This window comes from Convolutriloba macropyga, chromosome 12 (genome assembly GCF_964194025.1).
Source record: "Convolutriloba macropyga chromosome 12, txConMacr16.3, whole genome shotgun sequence".
Taxonomy (NCBI): Eukaryota; Metazoa; Xenacoelomorpha; order Acoela; family Convolutidae; genus Convolutriloba; species Convolutriloba macropyga.
This window is the reverse complement of record NC_134479.1, coordinates 48,235,708-48,252,674: the sequence shown is the minus strand read 5'-3', so window position 1 is coordinate 48,252,674 and position 16,967 is coordinate 48,235,708. Positions and strand designations below refer to the sequence as shown.

Below are 16,967 nucleotides of genomic sequence, written 5' to 3'. Positions count from 1 at the left end.
CAGAAATGATTGGCCAAAAAATTATCATAAACTTACCAAACCCTCAAATGAAATGACAACCTGAGCATAAATGACTCGGCGTGGTACTGTGAGTAAACCTTTCGCACATCTGGTTTGACTTTCTTAGGTAAATTAAATGAACTTCGGGCCTATTCTCTACCATTTCCACCTAGCCTAGCTTAGTGGGCATATAACTTTTAAACCCCCCAAGCACACGTTATAATTTCGCATAGTTTTCACTGAATTGCAATGCTTTACTACCAACAGCGTTCACTTAAGATGACTCCATTATTGGTAAATAACAATGCTATTTCTCTTTGACAAGGCTATTTCTCTTTGACAATGCTATTTCTCTTTGACAATGCTATTTCTCTTTGACAATGCTATTTTTCTTTGACAATGCAATTTCTCTTTGACAATGCTATTTCTCCTTTGAAAATGCTATTTCTCTTCGACAATGCTATTTCACTTTGACAATGCTATTTCACTTTGACAATGCTATTTCTCTTTGACAATGCTATTTCTCTTTGACAATGCTATTTCTCCTTGACAATGCTATTTCTCTTTGACAATGCCATTTCTATTTGACAATGCTATTTCTCTTTGACAATGCTATTTCTCTTTGACAATGCTAATTCTGACAATGCTATTTCTCTTTGACAATGCTATTTCTCTTTGACAATGCTATTTCTCTTTGAAAATGCTATTTCTCTTTGACAATGCTATTTCTCTTTGACAATGCTATTCCCAGTGATGCTACATTAGGTTTTTTAAAACACAAAAAGATCAGCAAGCAGATTAGCACAATAAAAACGTTCTTTGATAAAAAAGCTTATAAGGCAGAACACTTCGGATATTGATGCAATGTTTGATCTCTTTACTAATACATTTGTTCAAGCGCTTGAGAAACACGCTCCAATAAAAAGTCTTTTATCAGAATATGATTGCAGACTATTTTACTGTGAACAGTACTATAGTAAGTTTGGAGACCATTTTAACACCGTATAACTTAGAAGTTCAGAAAAATGACAAAACAATTTTTCTCTATCAGAAAAATGGGTATCTAATACTACAAGACAGCTGATGATTAATCGTGAAAATTTCCTGAACGATGAGAAATTCAAACAATTTTTCTCTTGTCAAGGAAATTCAAGTACTTCTTTTAGTGAAGATTATAAAAAAATTTATCAGAACTTAATTGAAGCCGCTGAAAGCGTCTGGAAGAAATGGTTGCTTACTAACGAGATCAGATACTCAAAAAAAATCAGCCTAACATAACATGCTTGAAAAATGTGTTCAACGACTATGTCACAGACCCTAAGAAAATATCCAATCTTCTGAACTATAGGTTTTCAATACTAGGTAAAATTTCCGGATCAGAGAAAACTCTTCCAAAGCAAAAACGCTATACTTGGAAAACATTTTCGTTTAGAGTTGTCACCAAAAAAGAATGCGTTGATGCCATAAAGTCACTTAGTAAAAATAAACCTCTTGGTCCATCTCTTATTTCCGCATGGTCTCTTAAAAATTCGAGTCCTATTATTACTCATGATCTAAGCTACATTGTGAACAGCTGCATACAGGAATCTTATTTTCCCAAACGCCTAAAAAAAGCCCGTATAAAACCGCTTTTCAAAAAAGGTGAACTTGACGAACGGAATATTTATAGACCAATATCATTTACCCACTGTCTGTCTAAAGTAATTATAACCCTTATGAGAAATCAAATCAACGATTATTTGAACGTTAATCGCCTTTCCAGTAAACATCAATATGGTTTCAAGAAAAAAAGATCTACAATAGATGCAATAATGTACGCAACAGAGTTCATCAGAAAAGAAACAGATAAAAACAAATTTGTAACAGCAGCGTTCCTTGATCTCTCCAAGGCCTTTGACTCAATCAATCATGAAATACTAAGCATCAAGCTTGGTAATCTGGGCTTCGACGCATCTGCATTGAAATTAATTGGTAGTTTTCTATCGGATCGAGTACAGTCAGTTGTATTCAATGATATTTTTCAGACAGCTTAAGTGTTGCAAGAGGTGTTCCTCGGGGCACTGTTTTAGGACCTCTTTTGTTCAATCTCTATATCAATGATATGCATGAACAAGTTCACAACAAAACAAATAATTCAATATGCAGATGACAGTTATTTTCACATCAAGCAATTCAGTTGAAAAAAGCAAAAACCAGCTCTTATCATGTGCTATGAAATTAACCAGTTAATTCAAAGAACATCAACTGAGTTTAAACGCTTCAAAAACTGAGTTTATAGTTTTTTTTAGCAAAATCGCAAGAAAAAATCAAAAGGAACTTCTAAAAATTGATGGCGCTCTCGTTGATGAAAAACAGGAAATCAACTACTTAGGCGTTCATACAGACAATAGATTGACATTCCAGAGCGAAGTCAAAATTTTGTTAGAAAAAGGCCCTTGGAATAAAAACCATATACACAATTCGCAACTCTTTACCAAGATCATCTTTAAACTAATCTTGAATGCTCTTGTTTTGAGCCACCTTCATTACTCTGCCGTAGTCATTCAATCGATTGGAAAAAATCTTTTAGTGTCAATACAACAACAAATCAACTGGGCCTTGAAAGGTTCTTTTTATTGGTCGAAATTTGAGTCGACCAAAGAACTGAGATTAGAACATAACAATTCACCTATAAAACCTTTTATTGAAACCAAAAGATTATCATACTTTTCGAGAATTAAATCGGGCCAGCTACCAGCTTTCTCCCCAAAAACGGGTCAATCGCTTGCTACTTGGTCAGTAGTACAATCACGCCGAACAAAAACTCTTTTCTGGAACTGTAAGTTCAAAGGCCAAAAACTACAACACTGCTCTACTCGTACAGCAATCAAGGAGTGCAATGCTTTACCGGAGTCAAAAAGAAACAAAGAACTGATCAAATTGAAAAATACAAATCAAGACCAGATTTCTTTCATCTATCAACCAATCAGTCTTGGCATAGTTTCAAATTCATTAGCGCCTGATTTGTTGGGATTACGCCTTGTGTTTATTCTGTTAAAAAATTTTGATCAACAATAAATTTTGTTGGTTCAAAATTGTACGTTCACTGTTACAAACAAATGATTTTTGCATGTAAAATTTACATTAAAATACACTTCTGATTGCGCAATTTGAATGTGTTTTCTTATACTGATCAGAATTCAAGTGTTTCTCTTTTTTTAAATGGAAATGTGTAGAGTGACCTTGAATGACCTTTATTTTACTATTAAAAAATCATTCATAGTTAGATAATTCAGATATTATCGAAAAATATCATGCAACTCATCCTGAAACTCACTGTTAATCAACTTAGGAAATGATGCAACGTACGTAAAAGTATGAACAGTAGTGAAAGAGCGGCAGGAACGTGTGAAAAAACCACTTCTTTGAGACTTGCGGTTAATTTAATCAATATTTCTCAACACAAAAAATTTGAAGTTGAAACCAATCAAATCAGAGTAACACCAACAATGCATCTAACGGTTTATAATAGTCTAAATTAATCAGAAAACATAACCGACTAACGTAGGAAGAATTGCTCTCGAACGGCTAGTGGGACCTCTAATCAATTGCAGCCTGCTTCGGGGGGGGGGGGTGTAGCTCGAATGCCAATAATAAATTCACTAAGGGGCTTCAAAAAACCTCCTTAGAGGTTGATATATTCCACCATTAGGATTTAAAGTGAAAAACTGGCACCAGTTTTGGCGCACTTATCATTTGACCTTCGTATTAAATTGCCGCCAATTGAGTTCAGCTGTTTGAAATTATCACTCAGAGAGGACTTTAGATCACGCAAAATGCAGAAAGTCAAGGGCGTAAATGTCACTCGAAAAATCAAAAATCGGTCAAGCGAAAATTTTGCATACAAACAAAGACGCACACATTTATAATAATTGCTTCTCTTCGAGAGCAATTAATTATCACAAAGGGAAAAATACTTATTAAGTTGCGGGAGAAAAATCATTTTGAACCAAAAAGTTAAATAAAGAATAGGCCGATAAAATTTGAGTTAACGCTAAAAACTGCTCTGAAACCGCACAGAACAAAAAATTTGCTTGCACAGCAAGAAAACAATTTTAACGTCTACTTTAGTCGTCCTGATAGAACACTGCAAGAACGCAAGAAATTCTCCTTTTCTTACTCTCCTCTTCACTTTGATTTTTGATCAGCGCATTTAATGTTTTTTTTTGTTTTCTTCCTGAACAGCTGTTTTCAATTAATTTACATCCCAATTCATTGACACTTCATTGATAAAGAACAGAAAACAACCATAATTAACATTCGGTTCAGTTGGATGGGTAAAAGCGACGGACCTATATACAGCTGGATTTTTTTTAATAAACCAAGAGCACAGCGATATAACTTTGGTCAGCTTACAACTTTGCAGCTATCCGTATTTAGAAATTAATTTATCATTTATTTGCAGACCATCAACAAAAATGATGCTTTACTTGCATTTAAATTTTAAGTTTTAAACCCAAATTAGTGAAATTATCGATTCCGTGGCGATAAGGTTAAATGCTCTGAAAATTGAACAACCAGCATATCAGTTTTCATTAAGCACATAAATCAGTGAATTAAACGAAAGGTTAAGCAAGCGCCTCTCATTTTGAACTCAATCAGTACGTCCGTCATTTTGAAGATCAGGTCGCGTGATATCAAACGCCGTCTTAGCAACAAAGAGCTTACCAACTAACATACCACAAGTATAACACATTTGGCCATTTAAAGGTATTTTACGAATGAGGTTTCAAATTATTCGTATGTAAAAAAACTTGCATGATATACAATTAAAATTGAAACATTGTGTTTTGACGGGTCCTGAACAAAAAGGGTAGAGCACCGGAGGATCACTCCCGTTAATCGAGCATAACACTTATGACGCATAGCAGCAGGCAGTAAAATTCTTTATGTTTAAGATAAAGTACCGTGGACGCAAAAACCAATTCAAAGAATAAGAATACCTGTTAAACTTTTATTTTTGGGCCATTTTGAATTCAACATATTATTTATTAAAAACCTTGCTACTCATGCTTGAGACCACGACAAAAAACCAGCATACATTACGTATTGGTAAATGTTATGGAATCTATTTTTTCACATTGTGCATACAAATAATTTTTACGCCCCGCGCACACCTGACAATCTAGTAAAGTTTAACATAGCAACCCATATTTTGCAACTGGGGGGGGGGGTCAAAAACGGCACTCATGACCAAAACAAAGTAAATTCAAAATATAAAAACAGTAAGTTAGGGTATGTTCAGTATTAGAATTACACGCTATCAAGCAAATAAAGCGGTACCCTATTAATATTGCAAGATATGTACCTTCAACTTCGGCGTAATCCGATATTTTGGTGTAGTTTACAAGAGCAGCTCCTTCCAGACACTTCTTGACCACTTTGCACACCTCTTCCGGAGGGGCAGGTGTCACTACGTCCTTCATTAACACCTGCCAATCAAGTAAATAATTATTAACAATAAAAGTGGTCAAGTTAGTTATGAATAGTTGGAGATAAGTTGCGATGAATTGGTTATGACTCACAACTTGAGTGATTTCTGGAGTGGATTGTTGGAAATGAGACAAGAGGTACAAACAAACAAATCAGCTATAGAGAACCATTTTAAAAATAGAACCCGACTTAAAAATTTTGTACATCAGTACATCTGAAAATTAAAATGGTATGTTTTGCCTAGACATATTGCGCTTATATAGTTCATATGGAATACAAAAACTGAAAATTTCGAACTGTTTGATTAAAATTTTGATTTATTGTGCTGTGCTTTCTGGAACAAAATTTAAGTTTTCTTACCTAGTCTACCTATCTGTGCACATTGCATTGTTAATCTTGCTGTTCAACAACAGCTTATCACCATTTCCGTGGAATAAAAAGCAAAAAAGAGCGAATTTGATACTTTTGATGAAAGCTCTCAATTTGTAACTTTTAAGAAATTTTTGCCTCATTTGGGTGTGAGATACGCTCATGCTCTCAACTTGACAATTATTATTCCAACATTTTTTCAAATAGGGAATATGTATGCGAGGCTGGCTTATTTTTTCTTCTGTCAAATTTTCACTTTTTGTTTACGCATCGCAGCGAAAAAAAGCGAAAAATCATTTTGTAGCCGAGAGACTACTTTTGATTTTTATTAAAAAGAACTACATTTTTTTATCGCGGGAAGAAGGGGTTTTGTTTGAAAAATTTGAAGGAAAAGGAAAAAACGATGCGGAAGGGGGATCAAAATATTCTAAATTTAATATCGTCAATACCTTATTAAAACTGTGAGTGTATTATCTTGAAAATGAATTGATTAGACAAATTTGTTCAAACAATGTAAATTTGTTCAAATTAATTGAAAAACATTTATCTAATTTTCACGGGTTTTGCCACGGGTTTTGCTCTGCTTTGTGACTACTTTAAGTTTTAAATTTTTGAAAGCTTTTTGTAGTTCAACAGGTTGCCGATATAACCAAACCAGAAAGTTGTAGTACTTGGAATTCGAAACAAAAGCGGTTTAATATTTATGAAAGGAAAAATATATTTTTTTTAAGTTTCTTCTTAAAAAGAAACATTTCAATTTTATCAATTTCAGCAACCACGTGCGCTAAAATCTAACCATGTAGTTAAATTGAGAAACAACTCAATTGAAAACTCAAGGAATTGGCCAAAAATTGGACAGGTGAGATCAGAACAAAAAAAGATCTGGATATTTTCAAAAAAAAAGAGGAAAAAACTGTTTTCTGTTCTTTTCCTGTTGATTAATCCTGATGCTTCAAATCTTATTTTTTTATTTTTGCGTTATTGAAAAACAAATTGAGACAAAATTTGTTTGCCTTAAACAAACAAAAACTCAAATCAGGAAATTTTTCGAACAGTTGAAAACCAGATTGTTACCGAAAATATCAGAGCAAATGCACGCTATGCCTTGTAAGGCTAAGTCCTTTTTGGAAGGGTATAATCTGACATTGAAAATTGTGATTGGTTCCATAAGGTCGTTCAAAGTAGAACAAAAAACCACTTGGAAAACGAAAAATAAAATTTTTTGCGATTTTTTAATACTTTATAGACTTGAATTTTTGTTCTCATACTGATTAGCATTCCATTTGGTCTCATATCTGATTTTACAGAACTTCATTAGGAGTCTTTCAACGTTATCAATTCAAACAGTAACAAATATTCTTAGTGGAGAGTAGAAAATTTAATGGAGAATAGAAAATTAGTGGAGAGTAGAAAATATCTCTCTACAATTTATCTAGAATTGATTGAAACTTTTAAACAATTGAACCAACCAGCCTGAGATAATTGATATAATTGAGCTTGTAACGTAAACTTTGAAAAGAAAAATTTTGTTTGGTTTGCTTTAAACTCTATTAAAATCCAAATTGTTAGAAAATAGGACATATGAAATGAAAGTACTTGGAATTAACTTCTTGCCAAAAAGACATAACTTGACATAGTAATTTAACATCATTTTAATTTCATTTTATTCGTACACTAAAAACTTTCAATTGGTGCTTTTTAAACTTGAAATTTCTTTACAAATCTGTTTTAAATTATAAAAAAATTGATAACGCAATTGAAGTTTGATCTGGTAAGATTATATAATGTTGAGGGCTCCGATTGTTTTTTAATTAAAAATTTGCACTCGAGACTGCTACAGAAAAAACGCTTCAGTTGGAGTTTCGAAAAATTGATAGTCAAGAGTCTCAGAACAGGAAGATTTTGACAAGCTCTAGACGCAAGTTGGAATATTGCGACAGCTGTCATGTAAAAAAAATAATCAGTAGTTCATTTTTTATCTCTAAGCAGAATGCTAAAGCAATCAGAATGTTATGATTGACATTATTTAGATGACACAACGTTTTTGTTGGATTAGTTTTGATAAATGTATCGCTCAATTGCTTTAAAAAATGAAAAAAAAGTGTGACGGTTATTTGACATATCTTTACTAAGAACTTGAGTAAAAGGATGTCAAATATTCTTGAAGAGAACAATAGAGCAACAAGCTTTTCGTACAAGTTTTATGTCTCATAAGCGTGAAGCATATAATGATTTTTCCAGGAAATCAAAAACAACATTCCCGGCACCTTGCCGGAAAATAGCCGCCATTGGTTCCCATAACACCGATTGGGATTGAAGGAAGACAAAAGCAATGATAAATATTGATTATTGTTCAAAAAGATTTCTTTAAAAGCGAGCTATTTTGATTGGATTTCGTAGAAAGACAAACTCCTGTTTTTTAATGAGAAAATGCAGGTGCTAGTATCAATGTCAAAACGCATTAGAGATGTTGACAAGGACTTGTAAGAAAAAAATTCAAGTAGCGGGTGTCTAAAACTGGGCTTCATGGGTTTATCCATTTTCTATTTTGATTTCGTTTTTCGATGCCCATTCTGTTCACCTTAGATTGCTTTGCTTAGGGAAGGCTGGTTAAAAGCACTTTGAGCGGAATGAGGGAAGAACGAAACAAGCCTAGAGAGAAGTCAAAAATATTTCATGCAAAATGTCGAAAAGGCGGCAAAATGAGGTAAAACGAAACTAATATTTAATCGACGAAATAAAAAAACCATACCCGGCAGATTGCCGGAAAATAGCCGCCGTTGATTCCAATAAGCATGATTGGGATTGAACGAATAGAATGTATTGAAAAAAAAAGATTTTTGTACAAAAACATTTTTTAAGTCCGATTTATTTTGATGGCATTTCGTAGTTGAACATTCTTCTGTTTCTTATAGAGAGGCTACAGGGGCTACAATCAATACCAAACATACCCGGCAGAATGCCGGAAAATAGCCGCCGTTGCTTCCAATAAGCATGATTGGGATTGAAAGAATAGAAGATATTGAAAAAAAAAATTTTTGTTCAAAAACATTCTTTAAGTCCGATTTATTTTGATGGCAATTCTTCGTAGTTGAACATACTTCTGTTTCTTAGAGAGAGGCTACAGGGGCTACTATCAATACCAATAAGCACAAGAGATGGTAACCAAGACTTATAGGAACGACGTTCAAATAGCGGGCATCTAAAATTGGGCTTTATGGGTTTATCCCGTTTCTATTTCTGACATCCATTTTTGTACTAACTCTGTTCATTTTGAATTGCTTTGCTGAGCAACTGATGTTCAAAATCACTTTTAGCAGAATGAGAGAAGAGAGAAACTAGCCTAGAGAAGTCAAAAAGATTTCTCGCAAAATGTTGAAAAGGCGGCAAAATGAGGTAAAGCGAAACATTTTTTTATTCGACGAAGTAAAAACATACCCGGCAGATTGCCGGAAAATAGCCGCCGTTGATTCCAATAAGCATGATTGGGATTGAAATAACAGAAGATATTGAAAAAGAAAGATTTTTGTACAAAAACATTTTTTAAGTCCGATTTATTTTGATGGAATTTCGTAGTTGAACATACTTCTGTTTCGTAGAGAGGCTACAGGGGCTACTATCAAAAACAATAAGCATTAGAGAGAGGTAATTAATACTTACAGGAACGACGTTCAAATAGCGGGCATCTAAAATTGGGCTTTATGGGTTTATCCCGTTTCTATTTCTGACTTCAATTTTTTATACTGACTCTGTTCATTTTGAATTGCTTTGCTGAGCAACTGATGTTCAAAATCACTTTTAGCAGAATGAGAGAAGAGAGAAACTAGCCTAGAGAAGTCAAAAAGATTTCACGCAAAATGTCGAAAAAGCGGCAAAATGGTAAAGCGAAAAAAAGTTTGACGAAGTAAAAAAAAACATAGCAGGACAAGTCCTGACGTATAATTCAAAGAATTTTCATTGACTACACAGAAAAACTAGACCTAAAACGGACTATCAGTGAATTGAGAAAACCATTTTAAAAAAAATCAGAACAAAAAAATAAGAAAAAAAAAACAGAAAATCAATATCAAAATGCCGCATGTGAACAAAAAAAACCACTAGCGAGAAATGAAAATTAAAATTCAAACAAAAAACTAGGCCTAGAATGAGCAGCGAATGGATTGCAAAAACCATTTAGAAAAAATCCGATCCAAAAAAATCGAAAAAACAGTAAAAATCAGTGTGAAATTGCCGCATGTGAACAAAAAACCACTACCGAGAAACCGAATTTTTGTTCAAACACCGTTTTCTCACTCTACTTTAAAATTAGAGCGAAAAAAATTCACGCCGCAAAAACCACTCGCTTTTTCGCTCCATTTCCTGTTTCGGCGTGACCAAAATCACTACTCCAATTTGACTTCAAAAATCATGAAAATGTGTGAACAGATCTTAAAAAAAAAGACAGCGCCCCAATACAATTCAAATTCTTTGAATTGTAATAAAATTAGAGCGAAAAAAATTCACGCCGCAAAACCACTCGCTTTTTCGCTCCATTTCCTGTTTCGGCGTGACCAAAATCACTACTCCAATTTGACTTCAAAAATCATGAAAATGTGTGAACAGATCTTAAAAAAAAAGACAGCGCCCCAAAACAATTCAAATTCTTTGAATTGTAAAAAACGAGCGCAATAATAGCCGGCTGAGAAGATGAGGGCGGCTATTAAACAAAAAAGGAGCAGTACAATAGCCGGCTGAGAATTTTTCTCACCAACACGCCCGGAAAATTATAATGAACGCATTTTCCTGAAAATTTATAATCTGATGAGGGCTTAGACTTATTAACGCCCGGGGTTCAGTCACATGCTGTGCTTTGCACAGCATACACCAATCTTCATTTATAGTCATGATGTGGTAAAAAACACTTGCAGAAGAGCGTTGAAAAATGGGCAGAGCTAAAATTCAATTCTTGATAATAATTATTTATTTGGTTGATGTTAAAGAATAAGTCCAGTTGATTTTTTTTACATCAGGTCTAAATTCTCGCAGTCGCAAATTGCAATTCAGCCTATTTTGTTTGCACCTCTTGTCAGTATCAAAATGCTATTTCACGTTGAAATTAAAAAGGAAACTAGGTACCAAATCATATGGACATCAACAACTAATAAATAAACCGATGATATAAATAAACAGTAACTATAAAAATCAACACTGTTATTTTTCTGTACCTATTCATACAAGTTTCTCTGAATCTTTCTCTACATTGTGAACAATCTATATTGTGTTGAGTTTCAAACCAATGCTCTAGAACATTCAATAACGATAGTCATGGAAGTATTTAGCGAACACTTCTACGAAAGTCGAAAGAACATTCTAGACGATTCGAGACAAATTTCTGGAACAATTCAAGAACACTTGAGAACATTCTAGAACATTTGACAAATTTTCCGAACACTCGAATTGAGTAAACAATTGAGTAATTTCTCCACGCTTGGAATTTTTTTTTTGAAAAAAAAAATCTTTATATGCCGAGTTTATTTTGACACCAATCTCTCATATTTTTGATCAGCGCAAATATTTTACATAATCTTTGGAAAGTGTGAATTTGTTTTTTCTCTAGGTCAGATTTGAGTGAAATATGCATTTGTGTTGACAATCTAGTATAATATTTCTAATTAATGGTTAATTAATTAACTGACAATTGCTATCAACTTGAAACTTTTTAATGCTCGTTCAGCTCAATTCCATAACAGTCGATTTATCTCAAGTCGATCAAGCTACAATAATGGTTAATAATCTGTCGCTAAAGTAACCATGATAAACCAAAACGATGAAAAACTCAATTGTTTATTCTAAAAACTGATGAGAGTAAACAAACATTGTTGATCATCTACGTTGAATGGATAATTATTATGTTTACACTACAGGAGAGAACTCATTAAAGTACAAAAAACTCAATTTTGTTCAAACTTTGCCGAAAATGTACATCTAACTTCCTTAATCGCTACCAAAAATGCCCAAAATGTTCCACTGAAATCAACAAAAAATGGGCTAAATATTTCTTCGCAAAATAAACCAATCCCAAAAATGTGTCTATTAAGTTTCGACCCTCAGTGCAGTCCATGGCCACCATTTTGAAAACACTCAATTCTATTAGTTATACTATTATTTGAAAAAACACCACGTGACACGAGAGCCTGGTGGGGAGGGGGCATAAAAAATGTATTCGGACAATAAGGGACCGAAACAGAATAGAACCAAAATTATTAAACGATTACGTACTAGCATGAACGAAGAGACATTGACCAAACAGACATCTTCGAAAACTTGAAAACCTAACTCAAACAAGAAACAAAATGATATGGTATGATTTTCAATAAATCATTTTGAATTACAAAGCTAGGACATTTATCTAACAAAAAATTGACAACCTACAACCAACAAAAAATAGTTAAAAGTTATTGCAACCTCGATATGCAACAAAAACTTCCAGAAAATGACTCACTTCATCACCTTGAGATAAACAGATTTGCTTTGTAATCGCCACAAAACTAAAATTTTACTGAAAATATCGACAACCTAAATGACACCTAAAATATTAATATTAAAATCATATTTAAATCAAAGTTTTAAATAGCAGCAAGCGGGACACTCGAAAAGGACAAAAAATTAAGAACGGGAAGAGGCATCAATTTGTACACGTGTAGTAGTCACTCTTGTGAACAAAATGAGCGATTGCGGAGTAGAAAGCACGTGAACAAACGGCATCCCGGGTTAAGATTTCTAAATCTCAATAATCACACAAGGATCATATTTAAGGCAATACAATAATATTTACCCCATTTCTCTGAACAATGGTTAATGAAATCTGTTCTGATTCTGCCACCTCCCCCCCCCCCCCCAAAAAAAAAAAAAACAAAAATTGGCGCATATTATCTGCAGCTCCAAAGCTGAAGTGCTATGAAACATTGGTTTTTTGCAAAGCCAGAAAAAATTGGTATTGGGCGACGCGTTCGAAGGGCGGGGAGATATTAGAAGATTTCAGTTATTGTACAGACAAATGTGGTGTGCTAGATTCGGTAGAATAGATTAAAATTCTGTAGAATATTTTGAATACTAAGAAATCGCTTTTGAAATCCAAGGCCATATTATGCAATAAATGCAAAAAAAAACACGTCACTTAGATCTAACAGGCCATCAATAGGCTCCTTAAAAGCTTTTTCAAGTGATGCTTTGAAGTTAATGTTTCATCTAGTTTTGGAAAATATTCCCAGCTATTTTGGAAATAATTTATGATCCTCGTATGATAACCAGGAACCTTTGAGACCGCCAGCCCGGTTAATGAGCAAAGGATTTGGACTGTGAAAATTCATCCTCAAACAGCGAGTTCTCTGTGAGCGTTCTGTTTGAAAATTTTTAAAAGCACTATTAGCGGTAGCAAGTAAAATTTGCGAGTACTACCAAATCAATTGCTCTAAAACTATTACTTCATGCTCGATATCGATAATAAATCGATATCGATAAATAATAATCGATAATGAATGATTTTAATTGAATTAAATTTATCATTGTTTGTTATAATGCATAAACAGAAGTAGTATATATAAGTGGTATAGTCATAATACGGGGGGAGGGGGGGACATTACATGTTTTAAGATAGGGAATAATCATGTATGCAAGGATAGATGGGACATTTGAGAAAAGGATCTTCGCCCCGGTGGGATTCGAACCCGGATCTAGTGCATGGGAATACATGATTATTCCCTATCTTAAAACATGTAATGTCCCCCCCCCCCCCGTATTATGACTATACCACTTATATATACTACTAACAGATGTATATCAAAAAGACGAGGTTAGTCGACAAGGTCAAAATATAAAGAAAAAAGACGGCTCAATGTTGATTAGTCTTTTCTAAGACCCCCAGTAAAGGATTTACGCGAGCCTGGGGGACTTATATAGTTATATGCCCATTAAGCTGAGTGGTTGGGGGGGGGGGGGGGGGGTGGATTCGAAAATGTTTGAAACTGACGAATCATGGATCGCAAATTGCTCTTCTTTCTCATTTTTCTGTAGCTTGCAGGCTACAATTGCCGTCTATACACCCATTCGGACCAAAACTCCAACCGCCAAAAAGCGGAACTGATTGACCTTTAAACAGTTCAAACCATTTAAAACCTTTAAACCATTTTCAAAAATTTTTATAGTAGCTATATTGAGGAAAATATTAAATATTATTTTTTGTTCTAGAGCAATTAATTAGTCTTATCATAAATTATAAATATTGCAGTATAACTTAGATGGGGTATGAAAAGGTGGAAATCAAGTCGGTTTTGTGTTCGGTGTTTCGTGTATAGAAGGGTTTTGAATGTTCATTCATTTGATTGCACTAGAAAACGATCTCTAAATTGTATTTAGAATTAAAAACAATTCAAAATTCGATAGCATACTGTCATTTATTAGGCTTTTACAAAAAAGATAATTGAAACGTTCCTGAGTTCTAAATTTAAAACAATTGATTATTTATTAAAGTATCGCACCGGCTGTAATCAATTACAATTAAAAATCTTTTTCCTAAATCATGAGTTGTATTTTCTAGTGCAATCATTAAAGAAGAGGACCAATAGTTGGAAAAGCTCAAAACCAGTTTATGCAACTCAAAAACCAACAAAACGCTCAAAAATAAAAGAACAGCAACAATTTGTATCGGTTAATATCTTGATTAAAAAATTAAAGAATGCGATTCTTGGTTTTTTTGTCTTTATATCATAATTTAGGTCACACGGCATAATTCATTCACCCTCTAATTACCGCACTCATATATGGTTTCGTAAGTGAAATTGTGTGCCCAAGAAATTTAAACCATTTAGTTTTGTAAAAAAATATTTTACAATTCGTCATCAATTTTATATCCGAATATCAACCGATACAATTGCTGCTGTTAAAAACATCACCGGTGACGGACAAATGTAGCCACTTTTTCAAATCAAAGAGGTTTGTGTATGTGTGTGGGTGTTGATTTTCACTTGCAATGTCAAAACAAAACAAACGGTTCAAGTCAAAGTACTCATCAATTGTTGACACTTATGGTTGAAGAAAAGATAGAAGAAAGATGTGATCAAAATGCTGACAGAAAAAAAGAATGCGTTCGATCGCCCACCAAACCAATGAATAAGTGCCTTGATACGAATGTGTGTGAAACATGTGTGAGAATGATGCTTTGAAGATTCCTTTTTGTTCCCTTAAAGCTTATCTTTTATATTATTTAGATTAAATAATGGTCACTAAAAATGGTTCCAAAAGCTTGCTGAAAAACAACATACTCGAATATCATGCACCAGTCACTCTCAACCAAAGAGGTTAGCTATCAATTTCAGTTTCCATATCCTTTACCTTTTGAACCTAATGATGTCTTGGAGACTATTGTGCGATTGATTGATCTTTGTATTTTGATACATCTTGCTCGGCTTGGATTTCAGCCAACTTGCAGATGAAAATGCTTTTCATAAAGACAAAAAACACTTAAGATACATAAGTAAACACTCGTGATTAAGAAGAGATAATTTAAATAGTTCATTTGTTGGTTTAACTGAGTGCCATTTTTTCATTGAGCCAAAAAATCAAAAAGCTGAAGGAAATCTTATACCCGATCACATAATTGGTTGCTTTTCTTCATTTTCAGGATTTAAAGTTTTTAGTTCATTTTTACATCAAGAATTGCATGATAAAAATTTCTATTTTTTCTCATACAACTTTGATTATATGACTAGAAGATAGCATTTTTTGATGATTTCACAACAAAGAGTTTTCGAAGTAAAAAGGTGTCATCTGTTTTGCACAGCTTTCCAAAGCTTATCTGCACACAGCAGCCTTAACAAATTTTGAGCAGTGAAAAAACTGTTGTTCATAATTGCAGGTAGATTCCACTTTTGTAAAAATCAAATTATTCCCAGAAAAAAGGTTTCCGTTTTTTCTACTCTAGCGCTACGCTTGCTTAGCTCCCCAGGCAAACCAAGAAAACTCTCTAGCAACTTTTTCAGCTATTGGTTTTCCTTCATAACTTTGAACAGACTTTATAAAGTGTGTGGTATATGTGTGTAAGAGAGCCAAAGAAAAATATTAAGTCTGAGAGAGTTGTTTCCTTAAAATGTTAGACGCAAATAGAGGCAGAGAGTGAAAACTGTCAGAAAGCTTGAAAAATCAGAACAGCTTATTATTTGCTACAAAATGCGGCTTAAAATATGTCAAAATCCAAAAATCGGAGTCTATAAATTTATCTGATAACCTAATTGGCCCAGTATGCACATGAAATATCAAAAATGAAGAATCTTTTCGAAAAGCATCAAAAAGTTCATTTAAATTTTAGTGTCAATTTCACCACTATTGATACAACTGCCTCAAGAATTTCACACTTGGTTTTCCAGAAAAAAAATAAAAAGAATTTAGTAAAACGGCGAAGAAGAAGAACTTTGAGTAAAGATCAGATGCCGAAAAGAAAATTTTAAAATTGTTTTTTGTCTGTCTTTGTATTTGAGTGTTTGCTTGCGAAGGCGTAAGTATGTGCGTGCGTGTGTGTGTAATGTTTCCGAAATTAATGACTAAATATTTGCAACAAATTGCTGTTTTAAGCAAGTCCAAATTTAAAAGTGCTTGTTTTTAAAACTCTCTGACGACACATCTATGATATTTTTTTGTAAAAAAATTACTTTCCATTATGCTAATGAGATGACAAAATTTTTCGAAAAACTTCAAAAAACTACATTTCAGCATTTACCGATAGAATTGCCGCAAAGGTCCACGCGTACTGTTTTCTTAGAAAAACGGCAAAAGACCTAAATGAACAGTGACGAACCTTGAACATTGCCCTATGGCCCAAAAGAAAGTTTTTGTTGGTGTTGGTGTTTTTGTGTAAAATTTGTTGTGTGTGTGTTGGTTTGTATGGTTTTTCTGTGTCTGTGTTTCAAATTGTACCACACGTAGCTTTCTAGAATATGATGAAGATTTTCCGTTATCGTCTGCCGAAATTTTTTTTTTGGTTCAAACAGTACAAGTTTTCTTCAATGCATATAAGTTGCTTTCGGATACTGACGAAGATTTTTTGAGAAATTTTTAAAGTTGTTTTTGCAACATTGAGAGGTATGTTGGAACAT

The 16,967-nt window shown here is 33.6% G+C and overlaps 1 protein-coding gene across 4 annotated transcripts in view; it reads right to left on the bottom strand.

The window, feature by feature from the left end:
- Nucleotides 1–16,967, bottom strand: part of LOC142350566 (calcium-dependent secretion activator 2-like) — a 240,494-nt gene that overhangs the window by 170,219 nt on the left and 53,308 nt on the right. For all 4 annotated transcript variants that reach the window (XM_075402416.1, XM_075402417.1, XM_075402419.1 and 1 more), the window contains one exon: nt 5,348–5,471. In XM_075402416.1, coding sequence (XP_075258531.1) covers nt 5,348–5,471 — 124 coding nt within the window. The remainder of the gene's footprint in view (nt 1–5,347; nt 5,472–16,967) is intronic.